General features: G+C 35.7%; 1 protein-coding gene across 4 annotated transcripts in view; it reads right to left on the bottom strand.

Annotated features, from left to right (window-relative positions):
- FSTL5 (follistatin like 5) overlaps positions 1-20,917 on the bottom strand; it is a 322,895-nt gene that overhangs the window by 89,757 nt on the left and 212,221 nt on the right. For all 4 annotated transcript variants that reach the window (XM_056358066.1, XM_056358085.1, XM_056358076.1 and 1 more), the window contains exon 7: positions 14,713-14,879. In XM_056358066.1, coding sequence (XP_056214041.1) covers positions 14,713-14,879 — 167 coding nt within the window. The remainder of the gene's footprint in view (positions 1-14,712; positions 14,880-20,917) is intronic.

The following is a 20,917-nucleotide window of genomic DNA, read 5'->3' as shown; positions in this document are numbered from 1 at the left end:
TAATAAAATTACAAGCTTCCTAACAATCTGAAGAGGGATGACACAGGAAAGCACCATAAAACCCTTCACTCCTAGATCATCAGTGAGAATAAAAACTTAATTTTATACATAGTCGCGTAAAAAGAATGTGGATCTTGTAAACAGGAGATATGAACTAGACATAAGTGACAGCTTTGCCAAAGTACTAGAGCTCTTGAGGCTAGCCATAAAACATCACTAACATTTTACTTCCCCAAAAACTCTGTAACTTTGTGCTATCTTGCCCTGAATCTGCAATAAAGACTGCTAATTTATTTAGACATTCAAAATCTCCAACCGAGTAGAAACAGCTTATTTTAAATGGAACTTTCAGCATGCTCTGATACAGCCATCTTTTTATTAGTTCACATTACACACAGAGATCTTCAGAATGACTCATATAGCATTTAACTTCTACTCCTTTTTAACAAAACAAATTGTTATATAAACAGATTTAATTGAATATAGCTATTCGACATTCATTTCTCATATATTTTTCAATTTAATATTATAACCTGACATGAATTTATAATAATTACCCAATTACCAGTGTTTATTACAATTCTCCCAAACTGTTCTTATTTTTTTAAAAATCAGTTTTAATTGTAGATGTATTTATATCTACACTCCAAGTTAGATCTGCAACAAGAAATTAGCTTTGCATTGTGTGTGCAGTCTACTTGTATCAGATCACATTCAAAAGTGATATCTAACTGCTAGGAGACCCCAAAGAAGTAGTACTGACACAATTTGTGCTTTAAGGTGACACAATTTAGGGTAAGACTTGTGGAATAAGCTTGCCAAAAACATCTTAATTTCTACTTTCTTTTTATGAACACATTTTAATAGAGGAGGAGTACAAAGAAATCATTGAATACTTTGTAAATTTTCCTGTTTCTGAAAACAACTTCATAATTACACTGCGATAAGATTGAATTTATTCTCAATCACTTAGCTTACAAGCACTATTGTTTTAAATTTACAGAGTTTATTGGAGGTTCTGATCTTCCTATTGCATAAAATACTGGGTTTCAGTTTCATGAGTGCAAACCCCTTTTCTTATGTTGACGATAATTCATATCTTTGGTTCCTGAACTGCACTCATCTTAAAGTAATAGAACTCATTTTATTTCACAGAAACAAATTTATCAGGTGCTTCTTCACAAACTTGAAAGAATCTACAAACAAGTTAAAAAAAAAAAACCCTTTAATTCTGTGTGTTACTAAAACTTTCATCCAGTCAATGTCCTGTATTCTGAACTATCCAGGAGTCGGACAGACATGGAGGTAGAGTGTCTTCAAGCCTCATGTAGTCCGCAAAAGCTTGGTGGGATAAATTTCCTTTTGCTACAAACTGCCCTGTATACATATGATAAACCAACCAATGGGCAATCAAATATCTTCTCAAACACATACATCTTTTAAAAGTCTTGCAGACAAAACTACCTAAAAGAAAAAAAAGATACAGATTGTACGGAATCTTTTACTATGTGGTAGCTGAAGAGGAGACATAGAGGGGGGAAAAAAGCATATTGTAACTTGACTACTTTTCTTTATAATGATCTCTCATTTTATATGTATCATTAATGTATAGTCCCCAGGCAACAGCAGGCAGAAAACAGAGCCACAACATTACTTGGATTATTAATACAGTGCCAGTTTTGCCGGTTTATCAAGTATGTTACATAAGAAATGGGCACATACATGCTTAGAAATATATTTAATGGAATTCCTGTACAAAAGATTATTTTTTTAAAATATACACCTGAATACATACAACAAAGGGAGTAAGATCTGTGCACTGCATTCTTTTGCTCTTTGTTTATAAAATCAAAATATTAGCAGCTTGAATGCTAGCACAGCATCTTCACTTAAGGGTCTAGTCCAGACTGACACACCCAATACTCATAAAAATATTTCTCTTGGAACCTTTTAAGCGAACAGCAAATTCCAGTCAATCTGAACTAAGTACTTAGTATGAGCTGCAGTACAACAGCAAAGGCTGAATTATACCAATAAATAACTGAAAGCTGAGACTATTTACCTTTAATACCAATTGTAGTTGTCTGCAAGCATCACACATATGTTGCCTTTGCTCAAACCACTAATATAACATCACATGTTCATCAGTCTAATCTTTTATCACAGGAAAGCTTTAGTAGGCAAGATCAATTGCTGATGTCAATGAAAGAAGACACTTTAGTGTCATTGGCAGATACCTCAAAGACCTCCACTGTAACCACTGAAACTAGTTACGTGTGAACAATTTTATTATTTTGTTTTCTTTTTCTCCTTTTCTCCTCTCTACATAAATTAATTGTGATGATACTTTTTAGTGATACCATTTGTATCCTCTGGTCATGGTTACTGATCAGGTAAAGTGCAAGACAACCCTGGTACAAGACAAGGCAAACTACAGCGTTCAGAAAGCTGTCTGTAGAAAAAAAAAAAAAAATATCAGCATGTGGTGGCACTGACAAGCATATTTTACAGAGCTGTACCAAGTATGACCAAGTATGTTCTTTTACTAATACAAAGCCAAGATGTTATAAAGAAAGTTAGCAAGCCTACAGGTCCCATATACAAATACAACAGCATAATTTGAACTAACAAAATCTCATCTTTCCTACAAATTATGACCAGTAATATACTTGTGTTTCTATCTTTCTCATAGGTCTAGTCTGCTTTCAAGTCACAGAAATGAGGATGGAAGTTCCCCATTTCCTAAAGGGATTGTGAATAGCGGTCGCTAATATTTTCTGCCTGTAATTAACAAAGTAAGGAAATCTTGCTGATATTTAGCAACTTTGTTCTTATTAAACACTCACATCACTTGTTATATGTATAAAGTTTACCATATTCTGCTCCTTGCAGGATAAGCTGTGTATTATTTTGAAGCAAAGTGCCTAATTGAGGTACACGTGTTTCCCATGCGTTGTAAGTTTAAAAAAAAGATAAAAATCAAATGCAAGTACTTTCAGTTGCACAGTTGAAAATAAGACCATAAACTCCAGTTAAACAAAACATGTACATGAAAGATTTACATGCAAATCAGAGTATCACCCTGAGTCATGACCATATTCTTGTGCTCTCTGACTTGAGTAACAGGTTCTCCCTCCTGTGAGACTTCCATTGCTTCAATTTTACTACTGCTGTGCCAACCATAAGTAATCCTCTTTCGTTGCAACACTAGTTACCACTTTGTTAACATCAAGTTTCTATGAGAGCTACCAAAATAATTTTACTTCTCAGTACACCATTATTGTTTATATTTGTATTCTGTATTTAATTTTTGCTTCTTTAACTATTGCTTTCTGTAATGGACCCAAATATTCATTAGAGGTACAGGTCCTTTATGAACCATGAATCTATATTTACTATACCTTCTTTTTTCACCTTTGTTCTATGCATTTGTATTAAACAATGGGACAGCAGTATTCATTGCAAAGCTTTTATGCTACTGTCACTGTATGTAGCTGTTACTGAAATACCATCATACAATTTTTTCTTATATACAGTACAGTCTCACTGTGGAAGGCTGAAATGCACAGTTGTTCTTTTCCTGTTGCTGATCCTCTAGCTAACCCTTGGTTTCAGCTATATTTCACTCTAATTATAACCCTATCATCAACAGTTCCTAACTGATCATAGAATTCATGTCAGAAATAGAGGGTGGGAGAAAAGGTGGCATTTTCCCCTTGTCTTCCTTTTACTATAATTTAAAATGTTAATTTTTTAACACAAAGCTTAAACTTACAAGCCTTCTTCATGAATGAATGTCTTGTCTGATGTTAAAACTAATGTATATCATGTCAAAAACGAAGGCAAAACAGGATTTCTGTCATCTTTCATTAACTGTGACAACAGCAGGAGCTTCACAGGAGTCCTAATAGTTACCAAATTGCTGCACAAAATTTAAAACATCTCATAGACAAAAGTGGTACAGTATCAATATTTTACTGTGCCAGAGTATGGTAGTTCCATTTCATTTCTTGTTAACGTAAACAGGTCTGCAAAGACAGACTTTTGCCTGGAAGGAAGATACAGTCTCATCCCAAGTAACAGGACAGTTTCAAGTGAAATGCGTAACTATTGCTGTTATCGTTCAGAATGTTACTCTTCAGAATATTTACTCTTCAGAAAATTTATTCTTCAAGAATACATGGACACCCAAATCCGATTTTAAACCAGACAAGACAACCTACTCCAGATGTGAGCGGGCAAGAATGTTTTGTTTTATTAAGATACTCTGAACTTTATTTTAGGTTTAATTTTCCCCCCCCTTTCTTCAAGGGCTTAATTAAGTATCTATGAGAAGAGACTTAACACTGGAAATCATGAAGATATTTTCCTTAGACAGTTCTAGAAGAAAAATGTTAATCAACAGCAAAAAAACATATTTGCTAAGTATTTTTGGGTAACTGACAAAAACCCAGTAACTTCTACCTCATTTTACTTGCAAAGATGGCAGATTCAGTGATCCTCTGTAAATCCACCTGAATTTTCCTTACTCTAGTGTAAGATAAATTTTTAGACCAAACCAAACTAGGTATTTATTTACAAATGCTGTTTCAACTTCTCTGCTTCTGGCTGGAGTTTGAAGTGCTACATAGCCAGGAGAATAAAACCATAATTAGCAGACATCACTGAGAGCTGTTCCCTAACACAAAAATGCAACTTGCTTCCTGTAATTCCCACCCACTTCCAAGAATCCATCTCCTACGTTCTTTATCAGACTCGATAGAGCCCAGAGCAGGCTTCAAAGAGAAACATAATTGATTCTTCATCAGGGCTTGGCAGAGTGTTTTGTGATGCAGAAAACAGAAGATTGAAGCATCCATGTCCAGATATAATAAGTCCAACTCAGGCATGTAACCACCAAAATATGTCATCACTGTACAGATGTGCCAAAATGTGTGTAAAAATGGATGGTTGTATCAACCTTAGTACCTGTAAAATACTGCCAAAATGAGAGTCAGGAGAAGACAGAGCAGCAAACATAACAAAAGGAGCTCAGCTGAGAATAGCCAGAAGGAAACTGCAGCGATGACCATCCTCAGTTTTCCTTCAGCTCGGAGCTGAAGCGTGACCAGATGATGGATGGAGAAAGAACACCACTGCTTTACTGAGCAGTTGTTCCCAATGTTTCCAATGTTCTAAGGTTTTCATGATCATGGCATGCAAATCTGTCACAGTATTAATCATAGCAAATGTAAACAAATAAAAATTATTTACTAAACCCTGTAGAATATACTACAGTTAAAATTCAGCATTTTGCCTATACAGGTGGGAACTAAAATCCTGCATGAAAATCAAGCAAAACTACAGGAACCATTAAAAGTACTGACTGATAAAGGCATTGCCCTAACTTATCCTAAATTTAGGAAAACTTTTACTTTATCTCCCCTCTTTAACAGAATAATGAAAACACTTTGGATATGGATACAAGGTTAACTATATCCCAATACAAAAAGTTCTAAATGCAAGCTTTTAAAAAGGAGCTCTAGATTATCGAGATAGCTATATAAAAATGGTATAAAGATGATAAGGAAAGGAAGAGTGCACAGGAAGGTGATAAAATTTACATATGGCACAGAAGTTTGGGCAATGACAGAGAAAACAGTCTGTACAAAAGCAGATCAGTAAAATTTAGGTATGAAGGGATACATGGTACTAGGAGTACGGGCAGATAGATCACTGAGCAGTTTGATTCAGAAAAATCCTAAATGTCATCATCTGAAAATTGTGGCAGACATACCATCTCCTGTTGCAATCCTGTCACAGCTCACAAATTAAGCAGCCTTGATCTGGGTAAGTAATTTGCTTCACGTCACTTTTGCAAGTAGCAGTACTGGCGATTTTAGAGGTGGGTGGCAATTTTCTTTTTAAGTCAGTACTGAATCAATACCCTGGTGCACTTCTGGAGGATTTGTTTTGTAATTATTATTTTTAAAGATATTATAAATGCCAGTTGAGCCAAATTCCCAATAGGAAATTATGTCCTACCTATCTTAATTCTTCCTCCTGGGAAGCTGGAGAGGGAGGGGCAGAATGGGTTTCTTTTTTTTTTTTGGTGTTTAAGCAATTGTGCTTCTGCGTTCAGTGAAGCAGACTCAGATATCAAAGCACTTCTGTTACTGGTGACGTGACCCTCCTATTTAATGTACTATAGAGATGATTTGAAAGTCAGGGCTGTGAGCCACAGGAGGCCATTAGTAACAAAGCATCTGTCTCATACTTTTAAGGAGGACTGACCTTTCCTGCTAGCTGTAGCCTAGTCTGGGTTGCTCTTTGGAGACTTCTTTTCTAAAATAATAACCTGAAAAGCTTAATATTCTTTCTGTGTCCTATAAAACTCTTTCACACAATTCTTACCAAAGTTGTGGAAAGCATTAAGTCTAATAGGATAGCAAAAGTACTGCAAAATTACCTGGATGAGTTGGAAAAATAAATATGTAACTAGGAATACAAGTGCTCAGAAATGATGGTGTTTTTCACCCAGCTGAGGAAATGTATACTGCAGAAAACCCCAAAAAGAATAAGTCTATAACTGTACATAAAAAAATCAAACTGCAATTTATTAATGCACTATCAGAAATTAATAGCACAAGCTGAATTTGCTAGTATCAGCAATATAAATATATATACATATATAGAAAAGAACAACGGAAACATTGAATTCAAACTGAAAAGAAAGGGTTGAGGAAGGTGCTACGTAGTGAAAAAAGATGCTTATGAAAATTCTGAAAGCAGCTTATAACAATACTGATCAAATAGATTTCTGCTAATTTTAAAATTCAGGGAAGATGGCTAAGAGAGAAAAGAAAGATAGATGTGATAGAAGTCCTGGTGTCTCTGAAAAAAAGGAGTACAAGTTACTAGGAAATTCCTAGATTCCTCCAAAAAAAAAAAAAAGTGTCACTGATGTATTCTGGAGTCCCCAATGAAACTAGACAAAATCAGCTTTAGTGTCTAGGAAAATATGTCTGTGAAAAACAAGGCTAACAATGTTTTGAACACCTCTGGTATTCATGTATTTCCTGCTCATACAGAAGACCCTCCTAAATAGCTAGGAGTAAAAAACTATATTCTCGGCTGCTCTTCTAAAGATGTGTTCAGTGTACTGTGTTAAGAAATTGGTTTGGAAGAACCAATCAATTCGGAAATCCACAATGTCCCTTTTATTTTATTAACAGTTTCTGTCTGTAGGTGTCAGAACCATATAGTGCTGTCTTCCAGGTAGTTTAACATGGCTTGCCTGGGGTTATTTTCAAGGATTCCTTCATGGCAACTGGGAATGGATGTACATGTTATATTAACACCTTTCACTGTCACAAGGCCTTTCCTTTTTAACTTCTGGAAAACAAACAGGAAAATATTAAGAGACTAGTTATTTTGGATATGATTAGCAGAAACAGCTCTAGAATGCAGAATTATGAGTAGCGCAAGACAAGGGACTCAGCTGTACAAGAAGCAATTACTTTGCCAGACTCTGATAGGAAAAGGACCAGCTCATGATCCCAGCTACGCTGTTGAAAGCATGACAGCAGATTATGGTCCACAGAACATGATTCTGTTCACCTCTGAAATCAACACTTCCACTTCTAATGAAGATAAAATGAAACAGACCAATCTAGCACAAAAGAACAGAAAGACCACGATGATACTAATGCTTCTTCATCAAGACTGAATCAACAGCTGGCTCAAATTTAAAATAGTCCTCACCATAAAAAGATGTATATAATAAGTTGTATCATAAAGTCCTACTGTATTATATCTTTAATTAAGCTAGAGTTATAGAACTTGCATGTCCAGATTATTTTAATGGGGATCAATATTTGTGAATGAAACCTCATCACAATCTTTTTCACTATACTTCATTAACAGATCAACGCTGGTACCTCGTTTAAATGTGTCTTTACAGTGTCGTGAAAACAAGATGTACAGTCTAAAGCAGCATTCATCATGTCATTACTAAAATAAATATTAAAATAACTTCAATATTCAAAACAAATACATGTAAAATTCTGCAAGTCTTACATGTATCCAAAGTTTCCCTCCTATGTGATATATCCCACTGCTAAAGAATTAATTAGGACACAAAATTAGATTCCATGAAAGGGAAGAGAAAAATGAAGGATGGAAGAGAACTGAATGAGATGATTGCACTGGTGGTCAAGACTTTTGTCATATCTGTAAGTAAATAAAATATTAGAGATTTAATAAAGCTGATTGGCATCCTTAACAACAACTATATTAATTTTACTTTTAAGATGAAATAGAGAAAAAAAATATATTTGACCTATTAAATAGAAGATTCTACTTATCCTTACATCCTACTTAAAGACTGTGTAACAGATAAAGGGTAATTAAATACAGATAAAAATAGAACTGTGCTGCCTTTGAAGAGTCACTGTTAATAAAATCCAACCACTTCATTAAAATAAATCAGTAGAAAAAGAATGAAAGAGACGTAACAGATGGGTTTAAGGGGTGTCATAAGCACAATGTACAAGGAAAACCTGCAACTATGCTGTTAAATTTAACTTCAGATATGCCAGTTGTAACACAGACAGAATAGTGCTCAACCACACAGAAGACGTGACACTAATTGCTGCATTGCAACTTTACTATTATTTACCAAGGAAAGTTCAAAACAAGCTGGTCAGGAACCAGTTTTTCTATTGAACAAGATTGGTAGCTCTTCCCTCTGGTATTATGACTGGTTTGATTTGTTCACTGTTGGACTATGAGTTACTGTCTTCCAAAACCGAAGAGGTTAGGAGCACCATCTCTGAAGGGAAGGAGAACCTTGTGCTCCCTTCACATCACAGGACCCCTACACCTCCCCTCACACAGGGGCAAGAGGGTCAAGCAAAGACTCTGCAGCATCAGCGGAGCAATGGCAAAGCGTTAGGGAGGATGAAACCCTCCTGAGGAATGGAGCAAGACTGTGCAGAGCTTGCTGCAGCAATTCAGAAAGTCACTGGGTTGACAGAAGCCAGACCTGGAAGCAGACATTCCCTCTTTTAGGACACTGGAGAAAGAAGAAATCCTGTTTATTAGAAGCTTGAATTTCTATTCTGTTTTGCCTATTAATCCTCACTTTCTTTAAATTCAAGTCCCCTAGTTTATAACCTAATAAAGCTTTTTCAGATTTTTTTTTTTACTTTTAAGAACAGTTGCCTTCAGGAAAACAAACAAACAAAAAAAGATTGAGGCATATTTTTCTGTCATTTCTGGCTCATGTGGGATTCTGTCATAAATACAAACACACACAGAAAATTCTTGGCAGACAGGGCATTTACATTTATGACCAATACCTTCAAGTCATGCCTGTGACATACTAAGAACCCTTTAACCATGTGTAAGGAGAAGTTTGTATGGAGGTCCAAACTATTCCATAGGAGAGAACATGAAATGGAATAATTTGTGAGGTTTTCCTGAAAAATTTCTCAAGTATAAAAAACGGGAGAAAAAGGATAAGTTGGAAGGACAATAGAAATGCCAGGAGTCCTTTCTAGGAATTGTGTTTAGCATTTTGGACAATCTGAAAACATTTGTGTCATCAATTGCTGAGCAGAACTCTCCAGAACGGAAGGGAGCATGTTCTTTCAAAGGGCATTAGCTTTTTGTGGCATCTTCTGGAGGGGGCAGGGAGAGAAGGAAGGAGGATGGAGGGGAATATAGCAATAAGAGAATGCAGACTGTTAAATGACAGCAAAAAAAGTGAAAGTTGTAATCTGTAAATTAATTTTAACAAGATGAACAAATAAGTTATGAAAGATAGTCTATACATAACTCCAAAAGCCCCAAATGGAAATACTACATGCTTCCCCTGAAGGCAACCTCAAGAAAGATATTATGAGCTTTTATCAAAAAGTAAAAGTTGAACTTTAAAAAGTTACTAATTTAAGTACATTAGCAGTTGTTAAACTTTACATGTGGACAAGTCATCTAAGTAGATCTCGTACTACTGTAAGAACAATGAGTAGACATCTTGTAAAAAAGAGCAATTGCTGACAGGTTTAAGGAAGAAGCTGAAGGTAAAACTGGAGTAAATGGTCAGAAAAAGATAAAGTAAAATGAGATTCAAAAGCTGTTAAAAACGAATGAACTAACATGGAAAAAAAGAGGAAAAAATGTGCTATTTTAAATTTTTCCATAACTGAGAATTATTTTCTGTAATGAATAATGAGTTAGAAAAACATATTCAAAGAGGGAAGTGGAAAGACAGATAAGAAATCTAAGATGCAAGATAACAGCAGGGAAAAAAAAGCTTTTGTAGATGTGTACTAAGCTATCAGCAAAATGTCCCGTAATGTTAATTCTGTAGTGAGCCACAGCAAAATTATATTATAATTTAAGTAAAATTTGCAGAGGCATGCAATTTTTCATAGTTTCATTCAGATGGATGCTGATTATCCCTGACTCCCGTCAGTTTCAATAAGAAAAGATCAGTAGCAGGATGTATTACTTCCACAAATAGTAATCATAAGTATCCTACAAAGAGCCGCGGAGTACTAAGGACTTCTAAAATTAACTGGATATTATTAGTAACATTATTAATATCTGACCAAACACTTGATAGCATTCTTTAAGTTATTTTATTATTTTTTAAATGCACTAAATAAAATTTTCGTTATCATCCTTTGAAAGTCAAACAATATGCCCTAATATTTCTTTAATATGTCTTAAGAGTATATAACACTTTTCATTATTTAAGACCAGCACTTATCCACTCCATACTTGAGAGCCTTAGACATTATCCCCTGTATACTTTCAGTAGAGGAGTAGACTATTTTTCAACAAAACACAAATTTAACAGTCACAATTTGAGTTTAGACTTGGACTCTTCTGCTGCTGCTTCTTGCATTTTTCCATTGGACAGCACACTAGGAGATTATATTGTTCTGAGTTTGTCCTTCCCTGAAGCAAATAGCTTGACTCATGTGAGAACTGCATACTGTAAAACTTAACGTCTATGTATGAGGCAAGCACTTGCTATGATATACGAAATCACAGTGTCACTACTGCTTAGTCTAAATGGTTTCCTGCATATGTGTTGAGTTCTGGTTATGACTCTCTCTCACTTATTTTGCTGGAAAAAAAAAATTATTTATCTTCCCAGGTGAGTGCTTGTCATGTTTTTTCAGAAAGTGCATTACTATTTACACAACATTATTAGTCTTGAGATGCACGGATGTGGTTCTTGTATAACTGAGTAAATTAATAACTCCCAGAGTTAGGCAAACATAATTGTAGTTTATAATATATCCATAGTAAAGCCTAGAATACTTTGCCTCTCAGAACATCTTAAAATATACAATGACTTAGGTCTTTTGAATGTTTAAAATTACCTGAATAAGTACAACACATTCTGTGGTGATTACATTGCAAAATAAAATGGGCACACTATGTTTCACTGTGCATTTGCTCCTTTGAAGTTAATATTTACTTAAGTACAAAATCATTTTCCATAGTGAATTATAAGATACTGCTCTTTTTTACCCAATTATTTTTTCTTTTTCCCAAGGTTTTATCTTTATTACGTTGCCTGAATGGATACTATATTATGGCTATATAACAGCCTTTAAGCAAAGGTGAAATTGTAAGAACCAAACCGGGAATATATGATGAACAAGGTTCAGAAAGGTATAGAATGACCAGAGAAATATGGAAGAAAAAACCCGAATAAACCAAAAGAAGATCTAGAAATAAGTACAGGGAGATCAAATCAGTGCAAACAGTGAAACACGTAAAATAAATTTTGAAGAAATAAGACTGGGGACCAATTTAACTCGACGTCTTTATGCCTGATCCTTTTTTTTTTTCTTTTCTGTTTAATCCAGACTTCACTAACTCTTTCTTCTAGGCTTTGTTAGTTTAGCTACAAAGACAGATTAGATTAATATCACATATATGTATATATTTGAGTGCTATTAATTTTAGTGCCTCACTCGATGGATATTGGATCTGTCATTCTCTTTCTGTATTTGAATCTTAATTAAACTGTTACTATTGAAGAACTAAGCTGTAACATAATTTTGGCTTATAAAAATTTCCAACCATTCCAGTTTGTTTATGTTTTTCTTAAGCTAACAAATAAAAGATGAATACATTCATCTTCAGAATTATGCATTCCTGTCACTAGAAGCTTCTTCTGTCATTACAGTTCTTACTGTACTTGTGCACAAAATGCACTCCCAGACATCCCCTTGGCACTCAGGTCACTTTTCACAGACCCTTCTTACATTTGTGGGTGGTCAATCCAGTACACTGTCACACATTCTCCCTCTCCTATTAAATATAAACAAACCTGGGCAATTCTAGCAATTCCACCTCTGCATATTACATCACCACTGCAATCTGACTTCAAATCGGGTATCCCATGAGCCTTCAAAAGTTCTATACTTGTCTCTTTTCCAGCTGTATCAATACTTCAGAAGTGTGCTGGCTTGGCCCTGGCTAACAGCCAAACTCCCACCCAGCTGCTCACTCACTCATTTCCCTTCCACCCCCCACAGTAAGATGGGGAGAAAATAAAGAGGAACATGAATGAGAAAACTCATGGGTTGAGATAAAGACAGGGAGAATGCTTACTCATTACCATGGTGGGCAAAACAGACTTGACCTTGGGAAATTTAGCTTAAATTATTGTCAACTAAAATAAACAAGTAATTACTAACTTCGGTGGTGGGAAACAAAAGGGCAAACGTTATTAAAACAGCTTTCCTCCCTGCTTTCCCCAGGCTCGACTTCACTTCTTCACCCCCAACTCCTTTACCCTCCACCCGAGTGGCACAGAATGCTGGAGAGGTACGGTCAGTACACAGCAGTTTCTCTTTGCATCTCCTTTCTCCTAACCCTTTCCACCTGCTCCAGCCAGGACTCTCCATGGGCTGAAGTCCTGCAAGATAAACCTGCTCCAGTCTGGTCTACCATGCAGCACCTCCTGCTTCTCCAGCCTTGGACTTTCCTCTGCTGTTTCTCGCTCTTTTTGATCTCTGCTCCTCTCTCTCTCTCCCTGGTGCTTTATGGCCTTTTTTGAGTGTTTTCCCTGAGGTGCTACGAGTGTGGCTGAGGGCACAGCTGTGCCCTGCGGTGGGTCCATTGGAACCAGCTGCCCCCAGCATGGGGCAGCCCCTGGCCTGTCCCCCAGCAGCCACCCCTGCAGCCGCCACTGCCCACACCCAGGCACCTGCACCAGCACTAGAAGTTTCTCTGATTTGCTTTTTTGGGGTTTTTTTTTTAAGGTTGGTCTGTTGGTTTTTTGTGGGTTTTTTTTCCATACTCAAAATGTATGTATCAGGCTTTGGAAACACTTGCTCTTTTCCCAACTGCAAATACAGTCAACTGCATTTTCCGTTTGAAACTGAGCTATTATCTTCATTATTTCCATTCATCATTTCCCTTTTATTTCTGTGTCCAGATGCACATTCTTGTTTCTACAGCTCATGCCATGTATTATACTTAAAAGTGATTAGTAAGAATGCCAAATCATTATTTATGAGCATCATGAATATTTACAGAAAGCTAACAAACACTGCGGAAAGGAGCTTGTGAACATGGGCAAGACACTTTTGAATGTCAGTCACATGATTAATACAAAACTAACAAAAGCAACAATTATTTAACTGAGAACTTTTCAGAGGATGCTGGTTTTATCCTAAGCCTCTCAAGTGACTTAAAGCTACCATTGAAGCAAGATGAGCTGTGAAACTGGGCTTTGTTTTACAAAGCACCACTGTGAGGAAGCTCAGTTTACAAACAGAACTAATCTAAAAAGAGCCAATAGAACAAAAGTGATGTGAGACTACAGTTGCCACCTTGGAAATAAAAGCATTTGTAAGAAAATGAAATAAAACCTAGATATTTGATTATGGCAATATTCCACACACATAACAGTTCCACTGATTTCTGACTCACTTGAGTCACAGAGCAAGCGCAACTCCCATCGCAATGGTTTGTCCACATTTATAACTTTGCTAATATAAAATAGCCACAGCAAAGTAAGCACACCCATAAGGCAAAAAAGTATAGCTGAAAGTTTTAGAGTTTTGCTAGAAGGTGTAATTATGTTTCTCATTTTCTATTTTGCTCCATATTTTGAAGTCATGACAAGGGTAGCTGGCAAAAATTTGCCTTCCTAAAAAGATTTCTAAGCTATACTAATATTCACTGGTGTTTCTTTGAAAAGTACCATATATAGCACTGAAAATTTGGAGGAATGAGCAAAACAACCAATTTCGTAGTAAAATACTTATTTTGGAAAAAAAACTATTTTATCAAATTATTAGAAGATAAGGCTATTATTGTCATCTGCACATATTAAGTCACTATGCATTTCTTAAAATGTTTATTTCACTTTTTTTTTTTTAAGATGTTTGAAGACTGTGTAATCCTGTGAATGTATAATGTTGACTGCGTTTTGGGCTGAAGTTTTGACCTGATGAGCTTTTATTATCATATTTATTCTTTCAAATTATTGGTCTGTGAAACATGTTTTTTCTACATTTAACAGCAAGGCTCTGAATTCACAGCAAAATAAAACCAGACTGAGTTTGGCAGGCATATAAGTTCCGCCTCTTTTCTTTAAAATATTAGGAGTATGGAGCTGGTTACATATCACTTTTCTATTCTTTATGAAACGTTTTGATAATAAGATGTTAAATACAGCTTCCTCTTACTTACATTGATATCTTCCAAATCTAAGCTATTCAGAACAACATTGTTCCTCTTCCAGATGATGGGGGGTCTCAGAGTTCCCTGGATCGCACAACTTAAGACAGCACTTTGTCCCACTGTTGTGGCAGTGGTGCTTAGTTTTTGATCTTCAGGCAGACTCAGCTGAACCACCTCTGCAAAAGATACATTGTTTGTAAGATTAATTAGCAGGCAGTTTCTTAAGGTTAATTAGCATGCAGGTTTTGTACACTGGTAATTTAAGGATTTTAATTGGAATCAAAGTAAAAAGGACTTCTAACAACCACAGGAAGCTCGGAGTATTTCAAATAAAGGTCAGCATGACATTTCAATTAAATTGACTGACAAGTATCACCCTGGAAGAAGAGAAACATTTAACATGAAAATGAATTTCAGAGGTAAGACTGTAATAAACATGACAGTGTATCCAAAATCAGATGCTGAAAGCTATTTGACAGTGGGGGCCAACGTAGCAGAGCAGTCAGCACCTCCATCGGAACCAAGATGGCAGGAGTGCTATGAAAGTCATTCACGTGAGGTCATTTTCAGAAAAGAAAAACACAAATGGAGGTCAGAGTACAAAACATAGGACAGACTGAAATGGATAACAAAGGAAATTCTGCATTCAGAATATAAAATTAAGGTATAAGATTTATTTTCTAGTAAGCTGGTTTTTATGGGGCTTTTTCCTTGATATCAGTGAAAGCAAAGTTTCCAGATCAAAGTGACATCAGTAATTTCTCCCATTTCAGTCTCAGAAGAAAATGTATTAATCATAGTTCAAACACATTAGTTTATGTCATTTTTCAAAAAACAGAGTTAAACCAATTTCTATTACATTTCTTTGGTCAAGCATGGTTCCTTTTACAACTGCAGAAATTTAGAGCCAGAATAATAAATACTTGTGTACTTTAATAAGTCTCCCTAAATACAGAAAGCAGGGGAAAGAGAGGAGAAAAACCGAAACCCACCCCAGAGCACCCCATTGCATCAATTCCATACGGCTCTGTGTGCCAAGGAGCCTAAGCAACAACCAGGAAGGACTATAGCAGGGGGTAAGGACAGGGGACAACACTGTGCAACAGCTAAAGACAAACCTGACGTAAACGCAGTGTGTCACCTGAAATGTATCGTGAATTATCTCAAACTGCAGATATTTGCTGTCTATTATTTGCATTTACTGAGCAACACAGTTAGAAACTGCTAGTTTTGACAAGCTATTTCACAAGACTTGCCAAGCCACTTTTAACTTATTTAGAATTACCTAAATTATCCCAATGTAAAATATCTGTATAACAGTAAATTTAGAGGAGGCAGTTTCAAACGTGTCTCACGGGTTTTATTTTTGGGTTGGAATGTGGTTGTTTTGTTGTTTCTTTTTTCTTCAAGACAGACAAATTGCTACCCCTTTTAGAAGCAAACCCAACAAAAATATTATGCAAACACACGTGTTCTGCATGGAGATGCACGTGTATGAGAAAATTCAATCAATATGAGAAATTTGAGGAATAAAAAACTGCTTTTTCACATTCATAGTTATTGTTTGAATCATGAAGAAATTTCAACTTCAGTCTTGAGAAGTATCCAGCATTTCTAAAAACAACACCAGTGCAGCAAATTCAAACTCACTTAATATCCTGTGAGAATGAAGACAGTTTACAGCATAGTATGTGAAACATCTAAACAAAATGTGTGATTTCAATACAAAATAAATGTTGTAAAGTTAAAAAAAAAAAAGGTAAAGAAAATCCTAATGAAATTAAATTCAGTAGAACAAATATGCTGGTAAAGAGTATGAAGCCTTTAAAGGAAAAGTCTTTTTCTATTTAATTTAAGGAAACCTTTTGTCATAAAACGTCGGAACAAATCTACTTGAAGCAAAAAACAGTAAATAAAATTATTATTAGTAGAGAAGTACTCTCAACACCTTTCAACTTAACACTATCAGAGTATATCCTCTCTTATTTTTGATTGCTTCTGGTATTTCATATAGCAAGAAAAACAATGTGTGACTTCAATAACTATCTTTGTACCGTAACACAAACTAAAATCAAAGTAACTGAACAAATTTCCACAAGAAAAACATAAATTATAAGAACATCCATGTTCATTTCAATCCAAGGGAAAAAATTCTCCCTTTTCAGGTTAAGTAAAAGTTCATCATTATTCAAGTTTTGAAATAATCCTTTAAAAATGTAGACCTATGAGATGTGAGTCCAGACCTTGAAACCTTCTCTGCTAATCTATGTACTAAATAGCTCTAATATTAATGAGCAGCCACTTCACTGCTATGCCCCACAACTCTTTCGGACACTTACATAAAAAACAGTGTGATACACATTAATTTGATGACACTGTATACTCTTCACTCTTGTGTAACTGCTTATAGGTTAGAGGCTGAATAGCTGAATTGTCTTTTCACTTGTGGCATGCCTAATTAAACATAACCTATTCAAATTCTGCATTTGTAAGGATTTTTGTCATATTAGACAAAACAGCTATACAGGAATTGAAGATCATCCAAATAGCAATTTTTCCACTCAGCTGCTAAAGCATGAAAAATCTCTAGGTATTTTCTCTTTCATTTTTTAAATAAATTACAAAAAAGCACCATCTATCTATTCTCTTTTAATTACCAAATTACTTTCATATGAGACACACTAATACTTCCATTATAGCAAAGCAGCAATCTATAAGCAAGCTAATATCCTTTATAGTCTTTTTTTAGCCTCATTAAAAAAAAAAAATCAATACCTTATAATTAACACTTTTTTTCTTCCCACTCCCCCCCCAGAACACAAGCATCATAAAGCCATCTCAATATCTTCAGGGAAGAAAGTTTTGTTGTTCTATAATTAAACTAAATGGTTCAGTTTTGTGTGATTCAAAATATTAACTTTATATTTACACAAAAAATATCCCTGATTATTTTCTTTTTCCAGAAGAAATATTCTTTGACTCAAAATTGAAGTGATACTGCCCCACCAGACACTGAGATTGTAGGAAAAGGAGATTGACTTATTTTTTTCTAACTAGATTCATTACCCAACACAATTTGTTACACTACGGAAATGCACGCATTAAGTTGGATATTGTTCTATTTACTGTAGTTTTTAAAGCATTTCAGCTCCTATGTTGGAGGAGATGGCTCCTCAGGGACAGTGTCCTGCAGACCCTGAGACACACCTGCACGGCTACTGCACCATCCAAAACTTCTGGTAGAAAACTGATCGTACATTTTCCTTCTTTAGTGAATTCACTATGTAAAGGTCTCAAAAGATAGAAAAATATTCTGATATGCCATTTATGAAGGGGTAATTATCTGTGTTTTCCAAAGTCACTATTTAATTTAGGAAAGTCATGAGTAAAGATCATGAAATCAGCTTGTGCTATAGGGACCTCTGAAAAATGTTACCCCTCCCATGATAAACTGACAGCCAATTTAAATTCTACAAGACTTCAAAATCTTGATAAAATTAAGTCCAGTATTACTATGGATGCCTGTATACAGAAGGCCAGTAACTATCACATACATGTTTGTAATTTAGAATTAGAATGAAAATTATAATTTAATTAGAATTTTAATTAAAATTCCCTTTCAACTAGAAAAGGGAGTATCTATCAATTTTAAAACTTAAAATTTGCTACCTTAGCAAAGATTCTGAAATCAAAATAGAGAGAAGCATTATTGTATTATTTTGTTGACACTAACTGTTCCTCTGATTTTAGTATTCTTTTAAACTGCCTTATTTGTAACAGTAACGATAGCTTTACCATACATAATAAAAATAATAATGTAAGATGGTAACACTGTTTTTGCCAGAGCAATTCCCTAAGAATTATTCAAATAGCTCTCAGTCTTCAATACAGTATTTTTATATTCCATTTACAACTTCTACCACATGCCTACACTGTAATAAAACAGCTGAAGGCAAAATTTCATAAAACCATGAAACAGTTGTCCTAGCTGGAGCTAGTCAATTCACTGATGTCACACATTTCTTAAAAGTTATGGAAAACCCCTCACTTTAATAAACACACTAGAATCACTGCTTTCCCTCAAAATACTGAACAAAATTTAAGTAAAAATCTTCACGGATTACACAATTAGGTACATTTTAAATTATTATTTCATAGGAGCAATATTATATATGTTATCTTGTAACTTTTTGTATTTTCTAAAGGTAAAGCTATTGTGTTTATGTCCTCCTTACTGGGTAGTCTCACGAGCCCCCTGGCCAGGAGCCCTGGGGCTGCAGAGCAGTGCCTGGAGCAGGACTCGCTGGCGGGGACCCCCCCCACCCCACCCCGTTTGTGAGTCACCTGCAGCCAGGGCGCAACAGGCAAACACTGGCATGCGCGGGCAGCCTGGGCATGCAAAGCCTTCGCAGGCGCACAGGGCAAGCACTGAGCTCAGGCTCCACGACACTCCTTTGGAACTAGGAAAGAGACGCCCAGGAACTAAAAGATGCATTTACCATTGCTTTTCTCCCTGAAAGAAAGAAACCAGGTTCTGAGAGCAAACGCTTTTTTACCAGAGGCTGAAGCTATGGCACTGGGAGATATCACCTACTAGGATGACTCTGATTTCTCTCCATCATCCTGGTGAGAACAATAATTCTTTGAGGTTTAGTTTCACACATTTTTTTCATTTAATTTTAAATGAAAAAGCAGAGTAAAGGTTCAGAAAAATTGAAAGTGAAGTGAATTCATCTTACTAATACCAACAGCAAGAAAAAAAAAGGATATTGTTCATTACAGAACAGTAAATATTATGTATAAGTAGCCAGTAGGTTTTCCCTTTTTATGGCTTGCCATTATTAGAAGCATGAATGCTCTACCATGGCACACCATATTAATGAGTTTGTAACTCCTGCAGATGCAATATCAGTCTGATATGTATCCCTGGTTCTTGACTCCAAAAAGTCCCTGGCTATGTTCTTACAGATATTCAGATAAAGGGGAGAAAGGCAAACAAAAAAGTGAAAGAAACCCATTTAAATAAAAGCTAAGGTTATAGTTAGGACACGTGGACAACAGAATAGGATACAGACAGCTGTGTAAAAATACCTGGTTGGAAGTAACATGAAAGGAGGTCATTTAAAAAAAGAATATAAAGGTAGTGAAACCAGAGTAAGTGCCAACGACTGGGAAGACATTTTAAAACATTAACACTGACCAGGGGAAAAAGAACTCTTGCTGAAGGGCATCAGAAATACCCAAGATTAAATAAAACCTCATGGTTTAAATATAAGACACTGGTGCATTGGTTGAGGAATGTGTGTTAGATGGTTGAAAGGGTCTGACAAATCTTCTGGCTGCTACAGACACTCTGCAAACTCCCCCATCCTTCATTCTGCTTTATGGTACCAAGTCAAGTTCTTCTGGTTCCTCCCATCAAGTTTTTGATTACTGAAGTTATCACTGTATTTGATCCAGCTTGAATTTATCCTTCTTGCAAACATGAAATAAAACTGTACACAGTATTTTGAATGAAAATAGTGCCATGTGTCAACTTAGCCGTATCTTTTCCTGAATGACTTCAGTCAATACATCTGCAGAATGCAATTGCCATTTTCATATTGATCTCATCTGGTTCCTCACAGTCACCCTGTGATTGACAGGTCTGCAAAATTTCCTTCTGTTCTGCTCTTTCCAGTAGATTAGTTCTCATCTTGAAGTATAATTTCTTACTGTTAACCAAGTATAAAATCTTGCACTTTGTAACACTACTTTTCATTTCACTTTTACTGTGCCAGGCTCCCAGGCTGTCCAGTTCCTCTATTACAGTAATCCAACATTTCTCTGTATTGATGATGACTCCCAAATCTTGGTCCTTGAGAGAGTTACTCGTTTGTTGTTTTCGTTCCTTTTTTTGTCAGGGTATCAGTAAAAACATTAAATAAGTTTGCTTCCTAAAGTGGTGACCCAGGTGGTCACTGAAGAACTTCACAAACTCCTTCTCAAAGTGGTATTTTCCCATTTCGTCGAACCCGTATCACCTCCCTTTCAGCCAGCTCCTTATTCCTGATTTCTCTACCAACTCCCAGTGTTTTAGTTGACTGAACAGGTTCTCGTGTGGCTTCATACCAAATGCTTTACTGAAAACCATGAAAGTGTTTCATTTCTCATAGATTCTAGATAACTAAAGAAAAGCTATGTTATAGACCCAATTTTGTTTGTCCTTCAGTTA

The sequence above is a fragment of the Falco biarmicus genome, chromosome 1 (assembly GCF_023638135.1).
Source record: "Falco biarmicus isolate bFalBia1 chromosome 1, bFalBia1.pri, whole genome shotgun sequence".
NCBI lineage: Eukaryota > Metazoa > Chordata > Aves > Falconiformes > Falconidae > Falco > Falco biarmicus.
The sequence above is the reverse complement of the archived record's forward strand: the minus strand, read 5'-3'. Positions and strand labels throughout refer to the sequence as shown.